This window comes from Momordica charantia (assembly GCF_013281855.1).
Source record: "Momordica charantia cultivar OHB3-1 chromosome 2 unlocalized genomic scaffold, Mcharantia_2.0 BLBB01000002.1, whole genome shotgun sequence".
NCBI classification, from domain to species: Eukaryota; Viridiplantae; Streptophyta; class Magnoliopsida; order Cucurbitales; family Cucurbitaceae; genus Momordica; species Momordica charantia.
In genome coordinates, this window is record NW_028275160.1 from 4,992,048 (window position 1) to 5,010,621 (window position 18,574).

Genomic DNA, 18,574 nt, shown 5'->3' on the forward strand with positions numbered 1-18,574 from the left:
AGGTTGAATTTTATACCAATATTAATAAAAGAAAAAAAACTTTATTGACAAGGGAAAAAAAAATTAAAGTAGTCGTGTAGAAAATATTCTAATAATAATTCATATCAAATTTGAACCATCAATTATTATATATTTTCTAGATGGTTCCACTACTCTTCTACTTTGATTATTAATTAGGCTTTAAATTTAATTTTTTTTGGGTTTGTTTTTAATGTTATCAAGCATTGAACATATCTACAATATGAAGTTTTTATAAATTCATTGACTTTTTGTATATATATATATATATATATATATATATATTACTTTAAGGTCCATTTGATAAGTCTTTTATTTCTTAAAAATAAAATTGGGTGCTACAACTTTTTTTTTTTAAGGTATGATTGGGATGATGACACTCACCCATAATCATTTCCCTCCCATTAATTACATATTTAATTATATCTTATTGTGTGTTACACTTTGGAAGTGTCATCAAAATATATGTAGGAGATAATTAGGGAATTAATTATTTGACAGTGGAAAAAAATTCATTGATGTGATTATTATTATTATTATTGTTTTCTTTTGTCATTTAAAAATTATTTCAACCACAAACATGCTCAACGATGATCTGTGTAGATGTGTGTTTTAATGAAGAAATTAAATATATATTTAAAAAATAATTGAATTCTATTGCTAGGTTTTGGGAATAAGGACAATTATTATTATTATTATTATTATTTGACTGAGGACAATTATTGAGAGGTATTATAATTTCTAAATAATTTCAGCTTTATCCACTTTGGCTTCTAGAATTAATGCATGCCCCTTTTTAGGTAAATATTTCTAGTTTTAGTTTCCTATTTCTTAGAACCATGCATTTCTTTTTCCATTCCAAATTTCCCTCTTTTATTTTCTGAAATAAATTGATGTTTTGATTCGAATATATAAATTAAATGTTCTCAATAATAATAAGGTTCTTTACTCTAATACGAAATCAAATTAATTACCTACCTACAACCTTTCTCAATAGCTAATTCACGTAAAAAGTTGGTTCAGAAATTTAAATCTCTACCTTTGTTTATTTAGTATAATATGTGGCAATGACAGTGAGATTCAAATTTATAGCCTTTTAATATAATGCTCCGCGTCCAAGATTCGGACTAGGATTTGGTCATAGTACAATGTGGTCTGAATTCTGAGTCCGTGGCGTTACAGAATGATATCAAAACGGAACCTCTTCTAGTACGATGTGGTTCGGAGACAGAAGCTGGTGGACATGTAACGCCCGACTAAAAATGAGGGGTACATGAATGAATCGATACCATATTCGAATGAGAGAGATTCTGAGATCATGGAAGAATGGTCAAGAAACGTTTAAAAGAATTGATAGTAGGTGAGGTGACCTCCTAGTTGCTTTACAATAAGGACAAAGTATGTTGGAAGGACTCAAGGTGCACCTTTCTTTTCGAAATATCGGGACAAAGAGGTTCAGATTGATGCGCGAGACGAGATAAATGTGAAACTAAAAAAAAAAGAAGCAAAAGTCCAATAAAGAAAAGAAATAAAGAGCATGTATTAATGACTTTTATGGATGATTCCACTATGTAGATGTCAAGAGGATGATATGATATGATGCATTTCCCAATAAAGAAGACTTATGGAAGACAAAGGCAACATTGTCATTTTAACAATTGGGAGACATGATTCATGGCCATGGGGGCCATCATATATCATATCATGATATTATCATCTATCTATCTTCACTAAAGAAAAATCTTTTACTAAATTTGATTTCCCTCTAGTGAAGTGGGGGCAATATCTTGATGAACCCTACCCAAACCCAACCAAGTTCCAATTGACTGTCTTTGCCCTTCTGCTTTTGTTCTTTCTTTACAAAGGCCCCACACACACACAAAACCATCTTTTTGGAGCTCAATATATATGCTTTTCACATTGCCCTAGTTCTCATTACATCCCTATCGCCGTCGATCACAATCGAGTTGTTTCTTAATTCTCATTACACCCTCAACCAAGAGCGCTTAGTATCAAAATCACTTAATGGGTAATCTGTTAATCTCGCCAATAGATGTCCCACACTTTCCATAAATCAAACGAACATTTTTCTCTAATCACGCGCATAGGGTTGATGAGATTGGATTTGCTAAATTTCCATGTCATCAACATAGACCAACAAGAAAGTCGTTATAATAAATGTTATGAATCTAGATCCAAGATGAGTGTCGTGTAGAAACTAATAAGGTAGGTAACAAAATAAATGACAAGAAATAATGGGTCTTAATTATGAGTTTATAGTTTCCCATACAACATGCTTCTCTTCAATACTCGTCTATTTACTATCAGATAAGGCATGTCCATAACCCATATAGTTTTTATTTATATGTTTTTTAATTTTGGTGGAGATCAAACTTTCAATAACCCATTAATTTGTTTTTGAGTTCTACTAAAAGAGAGAGATTTGAACCTCTAACTATTAGGAAGGTAAGTAAAATTAATATTGATCAGTTGAATATTCGAGCACCAACATGAGCGTAACTGAATTGATCAAATCAAAGTACTTACCTTCAACTTTAAAGCAAGGTAATAGATTCTTTATTAATTGACCTATGTTCGGACGATTGATACAACTCATTTAAGGTAGGAATCCAGCTAATTCTATTTCAGTCCTTTGATTTTGGTCCATCTTCTAATACATTGGGGATTCCCTTGCGAATTGTTCTCAAAGTATACGACTTGATATTGTTGGAATGATTAGGAATTAGGGGCTAATAATTTTTGAACATGTAATGTAATTAAGATGTTGATGTGTAATGTAAGATAATTTTTGAGAATGGTGGATTTTGGGCATTTTAGAAACAAAGAAAAATGGTGGCTGAAGATAAGAATCCCACCATCAAAAGCAAACCCTGCACGAACCACTCACCTAGGAATCATATCTTACACCATTTTGATTTTGATTTTGATTTTGATTTCCCTTTTTCTTTTGCCTCCTTTATTTGTATATGTGGGAATTTCAATGTTTGTCCTTCCCATCACACTCTACTTTTTTCCATGGAAATTCATCACCTTGCTTGGAATTCTAATATTGGGTGGAGTAAGTCTAAAGTTTAAGGGAAGAGAAACTCATTAATTCTTTATACCCATTTTGATATCATAATCAAACTCCTCAATCATGTCGTTGAAATATTACCCCCCAACGACTCCTATTTCGGAGCTGTTATGAAAAAGCACTTATCTACTTTCTTTTTTTTTAAGGAAAAGTTTGAGTGAAAACGTGCTGTGTGAATAGCGATTTTAAGCACTTCTAATAAAAGGCAATAACTTTACAAAGTTGCAGTAAGTCTTATCAAATTTACTCGAATCTAATAGGGTAGTATAGGTGCACCTCTGAAGAGAAACTTTTGGATTAAGTGGTGGTTTATTTATCATTAACATCATGGTATCAAAGCGGGAGGTTCTATGTCTGAACTACTGCATTATTGTTTCCTTCAAATTTACCCAACCCATCAGTTTAAACTTTTGGGTTGAGTGATGGTTTATTAATTATTTAGTCCAGTTGACAAGGGCTTTAAGTCTCTTGACCATATTGACTAATACCGAAAAACATTTGATGTCTACGAGGTCCGGGACTTTGGACGTGTGCGAGTACTCCTGGGTATAGGGAAGCAAAACTCCGGCTTCCGGTTATTTTTTTTTATAACCGTGTGTTTGGGCCATCTTGCGTGCACCTCGACTATTCACCGGCCAACCGCCTGATCCTACTATATTTGGTTTATAAGGAAACTCGTAGGACATTAAATCCAAGGTAGGTGACCACCATGGTTTGAATTCATTCCCTCTAAGTCTTTTGCTATTTACATTGGTTCCGATTGACCACTATTTAGTTATTAAAAAAAAAAAAGAGTAGTAGTGTATGTGCAGTAATACATTTCAAAAATTGAGATAGGAAACTAGAATAGTTGTGTGTCTGAAAATGTAAGCACCAAGTTTTAAATTTCCTCCTCACCCATTAATGATCATGACCCAAGTGGCAACATTTTAATTTTTCACCCCAATCTTTTATGAAAGTGACAGACTTTTTTCATGCTCTTTAGTGGATGGCTTTTGCTCAAAATGTGTTTGATACAGAAATTGGATTCTTAATCTTCTTGGCCCCTCCAAGAAAAGAAAAACCCCCCATTTTTGAGTTATTGAAACTTTGCTTTCGGATAGATCAAATGGTCCACTCAAAGGAAATGTGACGAAGAATACAATGTATTATATTTGTTACTTATTCATCTTTTTTTGGAATGGCTATTTTATAATAGTGGATGGAGACGTGTGAAAGTTGAAGGTGACAGAACAAGAAAATTGCAGAGTCTCATTTTGAATAATAGTAAGAGAAAAAAGAAAGAGGGAATTAATGGAGGAACAAAGTTTGGTACAATCAATCAATGTAGAAATGCATTGGATTGGCTGTGGAGAATTGGGTCATCATTTGGATGAGGAGATTGGTCCCATTTGCATAAGAACCCTCATTATTTGTCATTTGAATTCACAACCCACTTGTATTTCTATTCTATAACAGTCAATAAAGACACAATTCCTCTTCCATCCCATGCTTGGACAATAATCTTTCTCTATTCAACTCTCATTTATTTTCAACTGTTTTCGTCTTATCTTAGCTTCTCATTTTTCAACATTATCTTCGTTTATTTCTACACGTAACAAATTTTTTTGGTTATTATTTCGAGTCAAATGTATCGGGTTTGGTATTGAATTCAAGATTAGATGGTCTAAGATTAATTTAGTCGTTGCACTTGACTTTCTTACTTTTTCGATATAAGAGGTCTTGTCTCTTTACTGTTTTAGCCTAGTATTTTAATCTGGTTTCTATAGTTTTAGAACTTCTAATTTAGTATCTACCATTTCTTATATTTAGCGCCAACAAATTTAACCAGCAAAGCATTACGTCAACGAAAAACGTATAACGCATTCAATATAGTAATGCTGATTTGTGAGGTTTGACCAATTTATAAGAATCAAGACGGCTAAGGACCTTACAAACATTTATATTTAACATGGAGTACACCTCTCGTTGCCAATTGATTTTGAGATGAAACCCTATAAATATTATTATAGTATCAGAGTCCAAAAGCTCAAACAAGCATCTAATCCAAAAATCGGATCCAACCCAAGTTTGGATGAGCTTAAAAAACCACGATCTTGAGAGGACATGTTGAAAATCTCATGTTGAAAAGAAAAAGAACATTATAAAGATTTATAGTAGACCTGAACTATTCTTCTCATTGTCAATTGATTTTAAGATGGAACTCATTTTACTACACGATTCGTGGATAAATTGGACGGGTAGGTGGAGAAGAGAAAAGGAAGTGTCAGCATATTATTACTATTACTATTCTCCGAGAGTCTGAAAGGTTTCAGAGAATCCATATTCATCTCTGATTTTCACTCATTACATCTCAGCTAAAAAAAAGAAAAGAGAGTGGGATGGAAGTTATGTCATTGCCATCATGAATGAAGACAGCCACAGGAGCAGCAGCAGGCCTGACAACCTGGGATCCACCCTCGAACCCCAACCCCATGATGTCTCTCATTAATCTACCAAACAAACAGCAACAGCAACCCCTTTTTCTTTTCACTGCATCAGATCTAACTCCAACTTCTGCCTCATAATGGACCCAACCTTGTCAACCATTCTTACACAATGGTTTCTGGGTTCTGACATATGTTTTCAGATCTCTTACTTGAATCCTCATATGTGACCTGGAATTCAAGTTTATGTCACCTTCATCCAAACCCATGTGCTAAAGGAACAATTGTTGTAGGAGACTCCACATGATCTAAAATACAAGCTGAAGAAGCCTTCCATTTGAAAAATCTAGGCAAAATCTTTTCACAGTAATCCTCCCTGTCCCTCTTCAAGGTTTTGGCTCAGATAAGCTAGGATGTTCTAGATATAACTGCAAACTCAGAGGTTGGCTGTTCATAGACTTGATGGGGGTGATTACTGGTGGTTGTTGCCATTGCTTTGTATCCGTTGGAATCCATAACTCTGCATCCTTACTTGTGCTGGAACTTGGGAGCATTTTGAAGTAGGCAGTTATTTCCCATCTGCAATCTGTTATATACAAAGATAAATGAACTTGCAGAGTTCCTCCAATATTTTATGACATAAAAGCCAAAATGCAGCAGATGCAGAGATTCCTATGGATTGAAGTATGGAAACAGCTAGCAAGATTAGTGAACTAAGCTCTTACCAGGAGGAAGAACCTTGGTTAAAGGTCCAGAGACAGAGAGCTTGATCAAGAATGATCTTAAGGCAAACTCTAGATCGGAATCCTCGACCTTTGACTCATAAGACTGGTTCACCATGAGCTTGAAAATAAAACTTTCCACTGGGATATTTTCACCGTTGAAGAATATAACTGCCACTCTCTCTACCAGCCCCTAGTTGTGGAGGAAACTCCCGTTTAGACTTCTCAGTAAATTGCATGAAGAATTATTCACAACATTTATTGTTATTTCTTTAATTTTCTTTTAGCGTCAGAGATTTATTAGTTACATGTTTATGAAGGAAAAGTTTGGGAAAAACCAAGCAAGGACACTAGAACACATCTGCTCAGAAATGGAAGACAATAATGCATTATTCCATGAAGAGAAAGGAACTATGACAAATATATTAGAAAGAATGCCGAAACTTCATTTACCTAATAGAAAACAAAAACAGGACTTCCTGAAAATAAAAATTAATCATGGATCTTATGCAGAACCTTCAAACACTTTATGCTCAGACTCTCCAAGTAAGGCTGAAATGCAACAGTTAGATACTGCTGCATATGCCCTAAGGAAGTAGTTAATCAATCAAAGTTCCATACTTCTATAATTATTAAAAATACTACCATTTCTCTGAGATGAATTCAAGTTGGATATATCATACTGCAACTCCATCACCTAGACACCTACTTTATGTTTTCGATGAACTTTTCTCGGTTCAAGATTCAACTAATGAAATTACATTTGTAAACACAGGTTGTCCTACATTGCGAGAATACCAGTAAATAATCAACCCATTGTAGATTATAGCCTTGGAACTAACTACTAAGTACCCAATTAAATCTTTACATCTAATATTCACAACTACAAAACCGAATAGTTTCCTTCAATAGTTCCAATCATAAACAACTCCCACTCTTCCAAAAACCAGACAAGAAGTAGCCATGTGAAAGAAATAATCCACTGTTCAAGACTGTCCTTGATAAAAGGACCTGGTTTCAACTTTAAATGGCACATGGATGTCAATAAATTTAGGACCATCTTTAGCAGATGGAGGACAAGAATACAAGTGAATAATCAACCTTTTGGATGAAAGGCACTAGCCCTGAAACAGTTGAGTGGATGTAATCCTGCAGCTCAGGATGACGAGCCATCTGAACCACCGCATTCATGTACCTTCTTCTTTCAAAAGCACCTTCACATAAACCCCACAAATAATTAGCCACAATTCCTAACTTTTCTTTCTGTTCTTTATTCATTAATCTCGATTACTGATTATCTTTTTTCCCTGTGCTTATGAGGTGGGGGATAAAAGACCAATCTTACAGGTGAACGTATTAATAAAAATTCATGTTACTTTTGTTTCCTTTGGAAAGTAACACACTCATAAACCGATGTTTCTTAGCTACTTGGTAGAAATACAACGAAGTAAACTTCATGTAATCAACATTCTTTCAAGGAAATAAAGCAGCTAATAGCGACAAAAAAGGCATAGATTAAAGAAAGGGTTTCACCAGAAGGGTAAATGCCTTTGAGGAAGACAATAGATGTAATGGCCACCTCCAAGAATTCAACTAGAATCTGAACAGTTTCACCTGCATTTTTCATAAATAATTAGTTCAATGGGAATGCTACTTTTATTCTTATAATTGGGAAACTAAAATAAATTAGGGCTTGGGACAAATAACGATAAAATGGAAACCTTGAGGCGGTACTTTATTGTCTCTGCAGTCCATTGGCTAGATAAAATAAAGAGCTACGGTCTTCACACTAGATGGTCAAATAGTTAAGCCAATTATGCAAATCTTCTCGAACACGCTTCATTTGACTGCATAAACATAACAAAGGTAATCGTTATCTTTAGTTACATGAATATCTAAGACGGTATTCTGTATTGGATGTTTAGTTAGCAGCTAACTGTCTTAGCCATCTAATTAATTTACCTTGTTAAAGTTTAGTTCTGTAGATTGCCAATATAAAGGCATCGGGTTCACAGAAACTCAACTCACTTAGACAAATGTTGTCAATTCATTTTCTACTTCAGAAAAATTTAGCTGTTTCCTGCAGTTCCAGTGTCCATTATGATGTTTTTATTTAATCCTAAGAGAATATCAACATGACCAAACCCAAAGGAAGAAACAATTCATACACTGGCTCAACCCTTCATCGTAATTTCAATGCTCCTTAATTCTTTCGTTGCATTTTCTATTTATTTCATACCTCTTAACAGCTTGTAGATTCACAGAGAGTAAACCAAATAAATGTCCAAATGGTCGAACAAAATAAGCTCCAAAAAAAATTTTTTTTTGACCCAACAAAATCCACGCAACTATCTTATTGGGAAGAGAAAGAGCCAGTTCAACACAAAATTAACAACGAACAAATGGAAACGAATTGAAACTTACAAAATATGGGTGGTGTTCCTTTAAGCTCCTGCTCTGGTATAAGCAAAGCGAATTGTCCCGATTCTTATCTGTAAATGGTGCGGCTTTTGCAGGGTTGGACGGCGTTGGGCAGGAAATAGTCGAGTTCAAATTGCAGCAGTCTCTGGCTGAGGCTTGCGAATCCGGCGACCTGCCGTAGACGGCATCAAATTTAATGCGGTTCTTCATTCTTGTCCAGATTCGAGTTGTTCAAAACCGACCCAACCGATAAATCGAACTAACCGGTTCGAAAATTGGAAAAGAAAATAAAAAGAAAGGTTAAATTTTGCAAATCGTCTGGTTTGTTTCACGCTTACTATTCATCTGTCATCCTCCACCTACTCCTCCCACTTCAGGGTTGTTCAAAAAACCCGACAACCCGACGAATCCAACGAATCCAATCTAACCCTTGAGTTGGATTGGGTTTAATTAAACCTCGATTTGGGTTGGGTTGGAAAATTCCCAACCCGACCGGATTGGGTCGGGTCTCGAGTTAGCCCTTTAAAAATTCGGGTTGACCCAACCCAACCCGAATTAGACTTATTTAATAATATATATATATATATATATATATATTTATAATAAATATATAATATTTTTATTATCTTTAATCCAACCCTTCCTTGAACTTTAATCTTAGCCATCCATTTTAGGGTTTTCACCTCTCTTTACTCACCTTCCTCACTCCCTCATTTTGATTAATTTCATCATCCAGAGTTTTCTTTCTCCATAGTTTTCTCTCCTCCATTGTTGTCTCCTCACCCAAGCTCCATGCTACACCCGTCGCCGCCTGTTATCCTCTACATCCGTCGCCGCACTGCATCTCGTGGCCACCGTCGCCGCCCCTGCGTCCCGTGGCCGTCGCCGCCCCTGTGTCCTATCGCAGATCGTTGCCGTCGCCCTGCGTCCTATCGCAGATCGCCGCTGCCGCCCCTGTGTACCGTCTCGGCCCGTCACCATTTGCCGTCGCAGCTGCTGGTGTCTGCAGTAGCTACCATGTAATTTTTTGATATTTTTTTTATAACGTGACAACCCGACAACCCAACTCGAAATTTTTGGGTTGGGTTGACCATCAATTTTTATCCGGTCGGTTCCCCCATATGGCCAACCCGAAAATTCGGGTTGATCCAAAAAATACTCTTAACCCGACCCAACTCAATCCGTAGACACCCCTACTTTCTACTATGTGCTTACACCACACAGTAGCAATTCGTAGAGTGATAACAAAAAGTGACTTTTAAAAAAAAAATATATGTATTATAGAATGCTAAAGTAATTCATAAATCTTCTACGTTTTCTATTATTGACAATCAATCAATTTCGATTTCAATTAATTTATGTAAGTTGGAGTCAAAACTAACTGATTGTGATTGATTCTCATCTTAAATCAAATTGAAACAAAAGTTAAGCTGCCTCAAAACTCAGCCGCTCTTAGTTTTGATCAGTTTTATCGATTTAATTGAGTTGGTGGGAGTTTTCCTTAACACTCCATGCTACGAGTGTTCAAAAAACCCGACAACCCGACGAACCCAACCCACCTCATACTAAGGGTTGGGTTGGGTTCAATTAAACCTTGGTTTGGGTTGGGTTGGAAAATTCCCAACCCGACCGAGTTGGGTCGAATCTCGGGTTAGCCCTTTAAAAATTCGGGTTGACCCAACCCAACCCGAATTAGACTTATTTAATAATATATATATATATATATATATATATATATATAATATTTTTATTATCTTTAATCTCAACCCTTCCTTGAACTTTAATCTTAGCCATCCATTTTAGGGTTTTCACTCCTCTTTACTCACCTTCCTCCCTCCCTCATTTTGATTAATTTCATCATCCAAAGTTTTCTCTTCATAGTTTTCTCTCCTCCGTTGTTGTCTCCTCACTCAAGCTCCACGCTACACCCGTCGTCGCCCCTGCATCTCGAGGTCGCCGCCCCTGCGTCCCGTGGCCGTCGCCGCCCCTTGTCTTATCGCAGATCGTCGCCGTCGTCCTTGTGTCCTATCGCAGATCGCCTCTGCCGCTCTGTGTCCCGTCTCGGCTCGTCACCATTTGCCGTTGCAGTTGCTGGTGTCTGCAGTAGCTACCATGTAATTTTTTGATATTTTTTTTATAACGTGACAACCCGACAACCCAACCCGATCCAACCCGAAATTTTTGGTTGATCCCAAAAATACCCCTAACCCGACCCAACCCAACCCGTGAACACCCCTACCCCATGCAGCTCATTGAAACCGGTTTTGTCAAAATTTTCATTGGTTTAGTTGGTTATTGGTTTAACTGAAAATAAACAGAACCGAACCGATGGGAAGGTTGAAGTGAAACTAATAATATTATTGGGGTTTTTTTTTTTTTTTTTACTATTTGATAAAAGAGTCGTAAAAATGGCGCTACCCAATGGTGGTCCCTTCTCTTCCTTCAGCAAAACAACCCCTTTTCTTCGTCTTCACAGTCCCAATTTGATTGCCGCGGTTTTTGATGCAGCAAAATCAGCAACCGGAAACAGGGCAGAGCAGAACTTCTTAGAGTGAGTGTTCGAATCGAAGTGTATGATTTTATCGAACGAATTCACATTAGATTTTGAACATCATTGAACGCAGGACAGTAACTAATTGATCGTGTAAAATCGAAGAGGAAGCGATGGAGGGAACGAGAAGGGAAGGAAAGGGAGGCCGAGCTTGTGTGGTTGTTCTTGGTGATCTTGGTCGAAGTCCTCGTATGCAGTACCAAGCTCTTTCTCTTGCTCGCCAGGTATCACCGAACCGTTTTCTCAATTGAGTCTTAGCGTCTATTTATGTTTTCCCTCTCCTGTTGCTGATCATTGTCATTTCATTGCTCTCCATCTGATATGTAAGAATGCTCAATTTAGTTGCTCATTGTTGGTTCCGATAATAGAGCTACCATCGTGTGCTGATCTTTGCTAATAAGTAAGTGTGTTTAGTGGCGATGGCTTTCTCTCAATTGAGCTAGCCTAGCATGTATAATTATTAATGAGTTATTACCTGTTGTATGTTGCGTGAGCAACACCCTGGAATGGGTTAATGGCTTACTGCTAATTATTGGGTTATTGTCATCAGTTAGGGTTTTCTCTCTATTGAAGCTGGTACGCATAGTGATTAATAACATAACGGCCGATGTTTGTTAGGTTGCGATCATAAGTAAGAGTCCGTAGGGTGTAAATGTCCAACCAAACCTTCATATCCATACTTGCATAATAATGTATATTTTCAACATGTGCTCACATATATCTAGTTTTAGGCTCTATGTCTGTCTCATTATTGGAAATAAGCAAGGTTGGATTTTGTTTGTAGTTAAAGATTTTATCCAATTCTATACCTCTGAATGAAGTGGGACTGTGGTTGCACCTTTAATGCTAAACGAAAAACAAAAATATCAATGTTTTCTTTGATGAATCATGACTTTGTTTATAGCCCTATGAATAATTTCTTTAGTCTGAGAGAGTTCCGACATTGTCTTGAGTATTCTGTAGCAGTGTTTTTTTTTTTCTTTTCATGTTTGCTATTTGTGAAGTTTGTCTCCTTAACCTCTAGATAAGTGACTACCTTAGTCATATTATGATCTTGTGGGAACAAATAATTTTTGTTAGTTTTTGGAGCTGTAGGAGTGTAATTGGAAGACTTTCAATGATTCTTGTAGAGAACTTGAAGATTTCTTTGAGAGGGTGTGCCACTGTACCCTATTAAAAAGCTTTCATAATCACACTCCCTTATCAAGAAGTTATTTTTTGTAATTATCCTTTTGGTCTTGGGCCTATATGCCTGTTTTATGAGTTTCTTGTTACGTATTTCTAGTAAAGCATGGACTTCTTTGAAGGACTCCCATTTGAACCGTATAGCTTTGATGAAGTAGACAATTTAAACAAATGTCAGATCAATATCGTGTCAATAATTTGATTTTTAGGAGAATGTGGACCGTGATAATTTTGGAACATAAAGGGCAGTTCTTTAAATATAATGCATGGAGTAAAATGTTTATCATGCAATAAAGGTTTCCATAAATTTCTTCTTGTTCGTCTTTCAAAGGGACTGTTCTTTTTATTATTTTCACATCTAATTGTAATAATTTTGTTATTTTACCATTAACTCCATGGTTGATATTTTGGCTTTCATTTGATATCACAGGCAAATCTGGAGGTGGATATTGTTGCTTATGGAGGTTGGCTTGCTTTTTATTACCATAGGTTAATTTAAAATGTTTTGTTCGCATATTTATTTGTCTTTTTTATTACTGTCACTTCCACGTCATCAAGGAGCATTTGTCTTCCTGTTTACCTCGTTATTTTTCTCCCATTAAGTTATTAGGAAATGCTCCCATTTTATCACCCAGCCCTTTGAGTAACATCTTCACGTGCAGTTTGACCTGCTGGATGCAAGATGTTCACAATTTACTTTGAGAGCTCTATTATTTTATCATGTGTAGCAAGCTAATCTTGAAATTTGGGTGTTAAATAGGCTCTCAGCCCCACTCTGCACTTCTAGAGCACAAATCTATTCATGTTCATACCATGGTACTCATGTAGCAGCGTTTATTTTTTTCATCCTTATTTCTCCTTTTTTAAAAAAAAATGAAAATTTGTGTCATCTTGTAGACTTTCTCAAATGCCCCTTGTTGTTTATCACAGACACAGTGGCCAAAATTCCTTCAAAATCTGCCATGGATATTTCGGACTGTAATGCTACTGCTGAAGCCGCTGATTCAGTTTCTCATGCTTCTTTGGTTTCTTATTGTTAGAATTCGTTCTCCTGCCTTCTTTATTGTGCAGGTAAATAAATAGTTTTGACTTTATGATAAATCCAGCTTCTTGATTGCATCACATTTAGGTAAATAGTATATCTTTCTTTTGGGCATTGAGTCATCTCCTGATCTTTTTTGAACGATCTGTTCTCACAGCACAAGAAGAGAGACAGAAAGATTCTTGATTGTAAATGCATAATATGGTGCTTCATTTTTGTATGTTCTATAAATTGAAAATTTAGCATGAATTCATGTTTGATTGGTTTCCTCTCTTACCAAAACAAAAGTTGCTTCAAGTTTGTTAAAGAAATGGTCAATGATTGCGCTATAATTCCAAAATTATTTGTCTGTGATTATTTGCCTGGAAATGAGCAGATTATTATTTGTCTAGTTTTCTCTTTTACACTCTGACATATTTGTATGGAGCATGGACCGTGTTTGTTGGGATGTACATGTACATGCATTATATACAGTTATTGTTGTATATTATAAAAGTTGTAATAGGATGCAATGTTTGATGCATGTACTTTCGGCATAAGAATTGGAGTGTCCATACTTCTCCCTTTCTCCTCCCCCCATATCACTAGCATTTGTCCCCAATTTTCTTTTCGAATATTTGGGCCTTGGAGAAGTATGTAAAGTGATGGTTAAATCGACAGTTCACTGTTTGGTCCTTTTCCTGTAACTATCTGATATTTCGCACAAGTTCATTATCTTGATATAGCTTTCACACATCTTGAACTAGGTTAAAGAAATTTTTGTTAACATCTGCTTTTCCATTGTACATTTTAATAGTTACTGTTTATTTTCAACTTTTTATATGAACCATGTAATTTTTATAATAATCCTGCTTTATTGAGTGTTTTGTCTTAGGTACTAGTCTTTTACAAGTTTTTCTTCTCCAGAATCCTCCTTCTGTTCCTACATTAATTGCTGTGAAATGGGCTAGCATACTGAAGCGATCTGCATTTATCGTTGATTGGCATAATTTTGGTCATACCCTGCTTGCCCTGTCTCTAGGAAGAAATAGCAGTTTTGTTGCTGTATACCGCTGGTACTGAATGTTTTTCCCCTTTTGTTTTTCTGTGTGTGGTTGGCTGACCTATTGTTGGCTAAATTATAGTTTTATGTGTGCCTAGGATTGAAAAGCATTTTGGGAGAATGGCAGATGGCTCCTTTTGCGTCACGAAGGCAATGCAACATGAATTGGCTGAAAACTGGGATATTAAGTAAGAGGGTGGGACTGATGGGTAGATGGACACAGAGTCGTACTTAATCTAATATATCACACGACAATTTATTAAGTATTGTGAATATTTCTTTTCTTTTTTAAATTGTAGAGCCACAGTTTTCTATGATCAACCTCCTGAGTTTTTCCATGTTGCTTCACTCAAGGAAAAGCATGAGGTGAGTTGTGGCTCCTTTATTGGTTCCTTCTCAGAATACATGAGAATTAAACTAAATATGATGTTCATTTTAGTTGTTTTTTAGGCTACATAATAATCTACTTCAACCTCTTGGTTTTCAAGATTGTATTAGCTATGGTAAGTTCTACATTTCAATAAATTTCCCTTGTTCACAAAAAGTTTCCCTTGTTCATCAAGTTAAAACTGTAATTAGCAGGTGTAGGAATGGTAGACAATGAGCAGCAGGATACACTGTTAACAAGCCTGGTTGGCAAGGATATTTTCTTGAAGCCAAACAGACCTGCAGTCGTTGTGAGCAGCACAAGCTGGTGAGGTTTAACTTTTGACCTAATTTAATAATGCTTCTTGAAGAACTTGTATTTGCACTTCTTTTCCTTAGAGGTTGTTCTATGTTTGTACTTTCAATACACTTTTTTTTAATATATTTTTTGATTGTTTGATTGTCAAAATGAATATGATAGTTTATACTGCAACAGTGCAACTTGTCAGGGTATTAATATTTATTGTAAATTCCTTAGGCAGCCATTTGGTTGTTGAGAATCATTGGATGGGATGGCTATAAAACTGAAATGTAGATGTTTATATTGGGTATACACAATTGCACTCCCGAGCTTGACTTCCATGTATGTCTCCGTATTTGCAGGAGTCTAAATGCGCCAAATTAGTAGGTTTCAGGATTCCCACCCTGTAGGATCCTTTATTAATCCACTATGATGTTTTTTACCAAACTTAATCTCATGTTTTGAGTCTTTAGACCAAATATATTTTGTCTAAAAGATAGTAAAATTTCAGAATTAAAAATGCAAGGGCTTACCAATTATTTGTTAAAGGAAGCACCTTAAAGATAAGATAATTCAAACAAACCTTCTCAACAAGGTGGAAGTTGAATTTCTAATAGTAACATTATAGAATCGAAAAGATAGAGATCTACTAATTTCTTTTTGAAGCATATTGTTAACTTCCTGTACTGTCTTTTAGAACTTCGAGATCACTGCATTTTTGTTTTAATTTTTGAACAAATAATTCATTTTCAGGACTCCAGATGAAGATTTTAGTATCCTTTTGGAAGCCGCAGTCATGTATGACAGGCGTGTTGCTGCCATTCTAGATGAGGATGATTCTATTTCTGACGAGTTTATCTGGAAAGAAATGTATAGTGGAAAGGAGTACTTATACCCTAGGTTATTATTCATCATCACCGGTAATTACTTTTCACCTACTGAAAAATTAGCATCCAAGTGACCTATCTAAATTAGAGATATTCCACTGTTTATAAAGGTAAAGGGCCTGAGAAAGAAATGTATGAAGATAAGATCAGTAGATTACACCTTAAGCGTGTGGCATTCCGTACAATGTGGCTGTCTGCGGAGGATTACCCATTACTTCTTGGTAGTTTGTAACAGCCTAAGATTTTCCTGCACGTTTTTTTGTTTTGTCTTCCTTGACCAGTTTAATAATAGTATATTTGCATATGTACTATTTGCACAGGGTCAGCAGATCTAGGTGTTTGTTTGCATACTTCTTCATCAGGCTTAGACCTTCCCATGAAGGTATGTAATTTTTTAGTTGAAGCTTTAAACATCATAGTGTCCGGAAAGAAAAATGTTCATATGCCTGTCCATAGTTTCATTAGACTTGATCCTGAAAATGACCAATATGTGATCTTGATTAATAGGTTGTTGATATGTTTGGTTGTGGACTTCCTGTTTGCGCGGTTTCCTATTCTTGGTAAACTCTTTACCATATCTTTTAGCATGTGTGCCATGTAACAGTACATGCTCAAGGCACTTAACTCATGATTTGTTTCGATGGTTTAATTCATTTCAATCCCACAATTTTTTGCATGCCCCTAGCATCAACGAACTTGTGGAAGTAGGGAAGAATGGTCTCCTCTTTTCATCATCATCAGAGCTAGCAGATGAACTACTGGTAAGTTTGTTCCTTAAACGGGGCTGTTAAATAGGATCGTAGACAATTTATATACGAAAGATATAGTATTATGCTTAAAATTTTCCTTAGAGTTTAAAAAAGAAGGAAAAGATGCTTAAAATTTCGAAAATTAAAGAATGGAAAAGATGCAATATAAATATGCTTTATTCTACCTTGAACCCTTGCATGTTGGTAATTGACTAAATAATGTAGTTTGTATAAGGTGTCTAATTGGAGATATGATATAGTGCATACTACTTGATCAACGTTCTCAGTTATTTTTATTGTGATCTATACAGATGCTTTTTAGGGGATTTCCAAATGAATGCAGTGCTTTAAATTTGCTAAAGAACAGCACTGTGGAAATGGGTTCTCGTAGGTGGTCTACCGAGTGGGAGGAGCATGCCAAACCATTAATATCTCAGGCAAGTCTGCTATTGTTTCACCTTCTATGGTATTAGAGTCTATCATCATGTGCATTGTGCAATGTACATACAGAGTGTTGTTCTTTTATATTTTCTCAAGCACTCTTATTTCAGTCCTTCCATCAATGCCTTGGACATTTATTTTTGCTGCATTTGTTTAGTTTAACATTAAAACTCTGCTCAAGGTAAAGTAACAAAAAGAACAGTATAGGAAGTTTGGGCTTTGTCCGGTAAACAAGTACGAAGAGTATAGGAAGTTGTTACCTTGTCAACCAAATGTAGTAGGGTCAAGAGGTTGGCCTGTAATTAGTCGAGGTGTGTGCAAGCTGGCCCGGACACAGATATAAAAAAAAAAAAAAAGAGTATAGGAAGTCATAATGTTAAAAGCTAGGATATTCCGGTCTTTAATTCAGTTGTATACAAGACTCTTTAGTACCATCATCCATAGTGTTCATTTTACTTGAATGTGTTGCCTAAGCAAGAAATGGGACTTGCAGGTTATCACTCGGTATCAGGACTAAATTATCGGTACCCACTTGAATGCTCCCGTCATGCAGACATTTCCATTCTTTCCTCTTCAAAGGTTTTTTTTCCCCTTCTTTTAGTACTTCAAAGGTTTGATGATATAGTTTTACATCTTACTGTAAATTGAATTAAGGTGATTGTGAGTACTGTATTTCATTTGCATTTTTTTTATTTTCTTTGATTCCATCAATGCAAAAGGATACTGTATTTCATGTGAAAATTTTGACAAGGAGTGGTAAATTTACTATCTTTAAGGTTCCATTCATTTTATTTCATTAAAACTCAATACGCTTCTAATTGTAATTTAAGCATGTGATTCAATTATTGAATTTGAATATGTTCTAATAGTGTTACTATAGCATCCATCAATATTCAAAACCGAAAATTTTATTAAATAATTAATGAGGCGACCTTGCCAACCTCTAAGTAGGCGTCATGCGTATAATGAAATTCAGTTTTTTGGACTAAAATTCGAGCCCAAAATATATATGTGTATATATTTTTTAGTACACATTGAAGAGGTGATTCGAATTCTCGCTTTGACAAATCCAAAATATTGATCACTTTAATCGGGTAAATTTCCTTGTCACTGTAACTACACTCTTATCGTTGGAGTTGCGCTTTGACAAATCCAAAATATTGATCGCTTCCATCGTACAAATTTCCTTATTCGAACTCACAACCTCTTGTCACTAGAACTACTTTCTTATCATTGGAAGGATGCTCGCTTTGACATCCAAAATATTGATCGCTTCCATCGGACAAATTTCCTTTCTCAACTGTAGTTTATTTGATGATTGTTTTCACA

At 35.7% G+C, this 18,574-nt stretch overlaps 2 protein-coding genes across 12 annotated transcripts; one reads left to right on the forward strand and one right to left on the reverse strand.

Annotated features, from left to right (window-relative positions):
* Window positions 1–5,357: 5,357 nt before the first annotated feature.
* REV7 (DNA-binding HORMA family protein) lies at window positions 5,358–8,107 on the reverse strand. The gene is made up of 5 exons (XM_022293891.2): window positions 7,982–8,107; window positions 7,794–7,874; window positions 7,362–7,474; window positions 6,264–6,453; window positions 5,358–6,124 (listed from the first exon to the last, which is right to left on the reverse strand). The coding sequence occupies exons 1-5, from the start codon at window positions 8,013–8,015 to the stop codon at window positions 5,925–5,927; spliced, it is 618 nt and encodes a 205-aa protein (XP_022149583.1). The 5' UTR covers window positions 8,016–8,107; the 3' UTR covers window positions 5,358–5,924.
* A 732-nt stretch (window positions 8,108–8,839) lies between these two features.
* Window positions 8,840–18,027, forward strand: LOC111017980 (UDP-Glycosyltransferase superfamily protein). 11 transcript variants are annotated; one of them, XM_088120761.1, is made up of 18 exons: window positions 8,840–8,980; window positions 11,190–11,232; window positions 11,306–11,456; window positions 12,848–12,881; window positions 13,178–13,233; window positions 13,348–13,488; window positions 14,366–14,514; window positions 14,600–14,689; window positions 14,801–14,867; window positions 14,941–15,004; window positions 15,081–15,195; window positions 15,922–16,088; window positions 16,166–16,276; window positions 16,376–16,437; window positions 16,563–16,615; window positions 16,741–16,816; window positions 17,116–17,241; window positions 17,739–18,027. In XM_088120761.1, exons 3-18 carry the CDS (start codon window positions 11,346–11,348, stop codon window positions 17,760–17,762), a joined length of 1,446 nt encoding a protein of 481 aa, XP_087976887.1. In that variant the 5' UTR covers window positions 8,840–8,980; window positions 11,190–11,232; window positions 11,306–11,345; the 3' UTR covers window positions 17,763–18,027. The 11 variants fall into 11 exon arrangements, with proteins under 11 accessions (XP_087976887.1, XP_087976889.1, XP_087976884.1 ...); XM_088120763.1 differs by having other exon boundaries at window positions 11,311–11,456; XM_088120758.1 differs by lacking the exon at window positions 8,840–8,980 and adding an exon at window positions 9,391–9,700.
* Window positions 18,028–18,574: the final 547 nt, after the last annotated feature.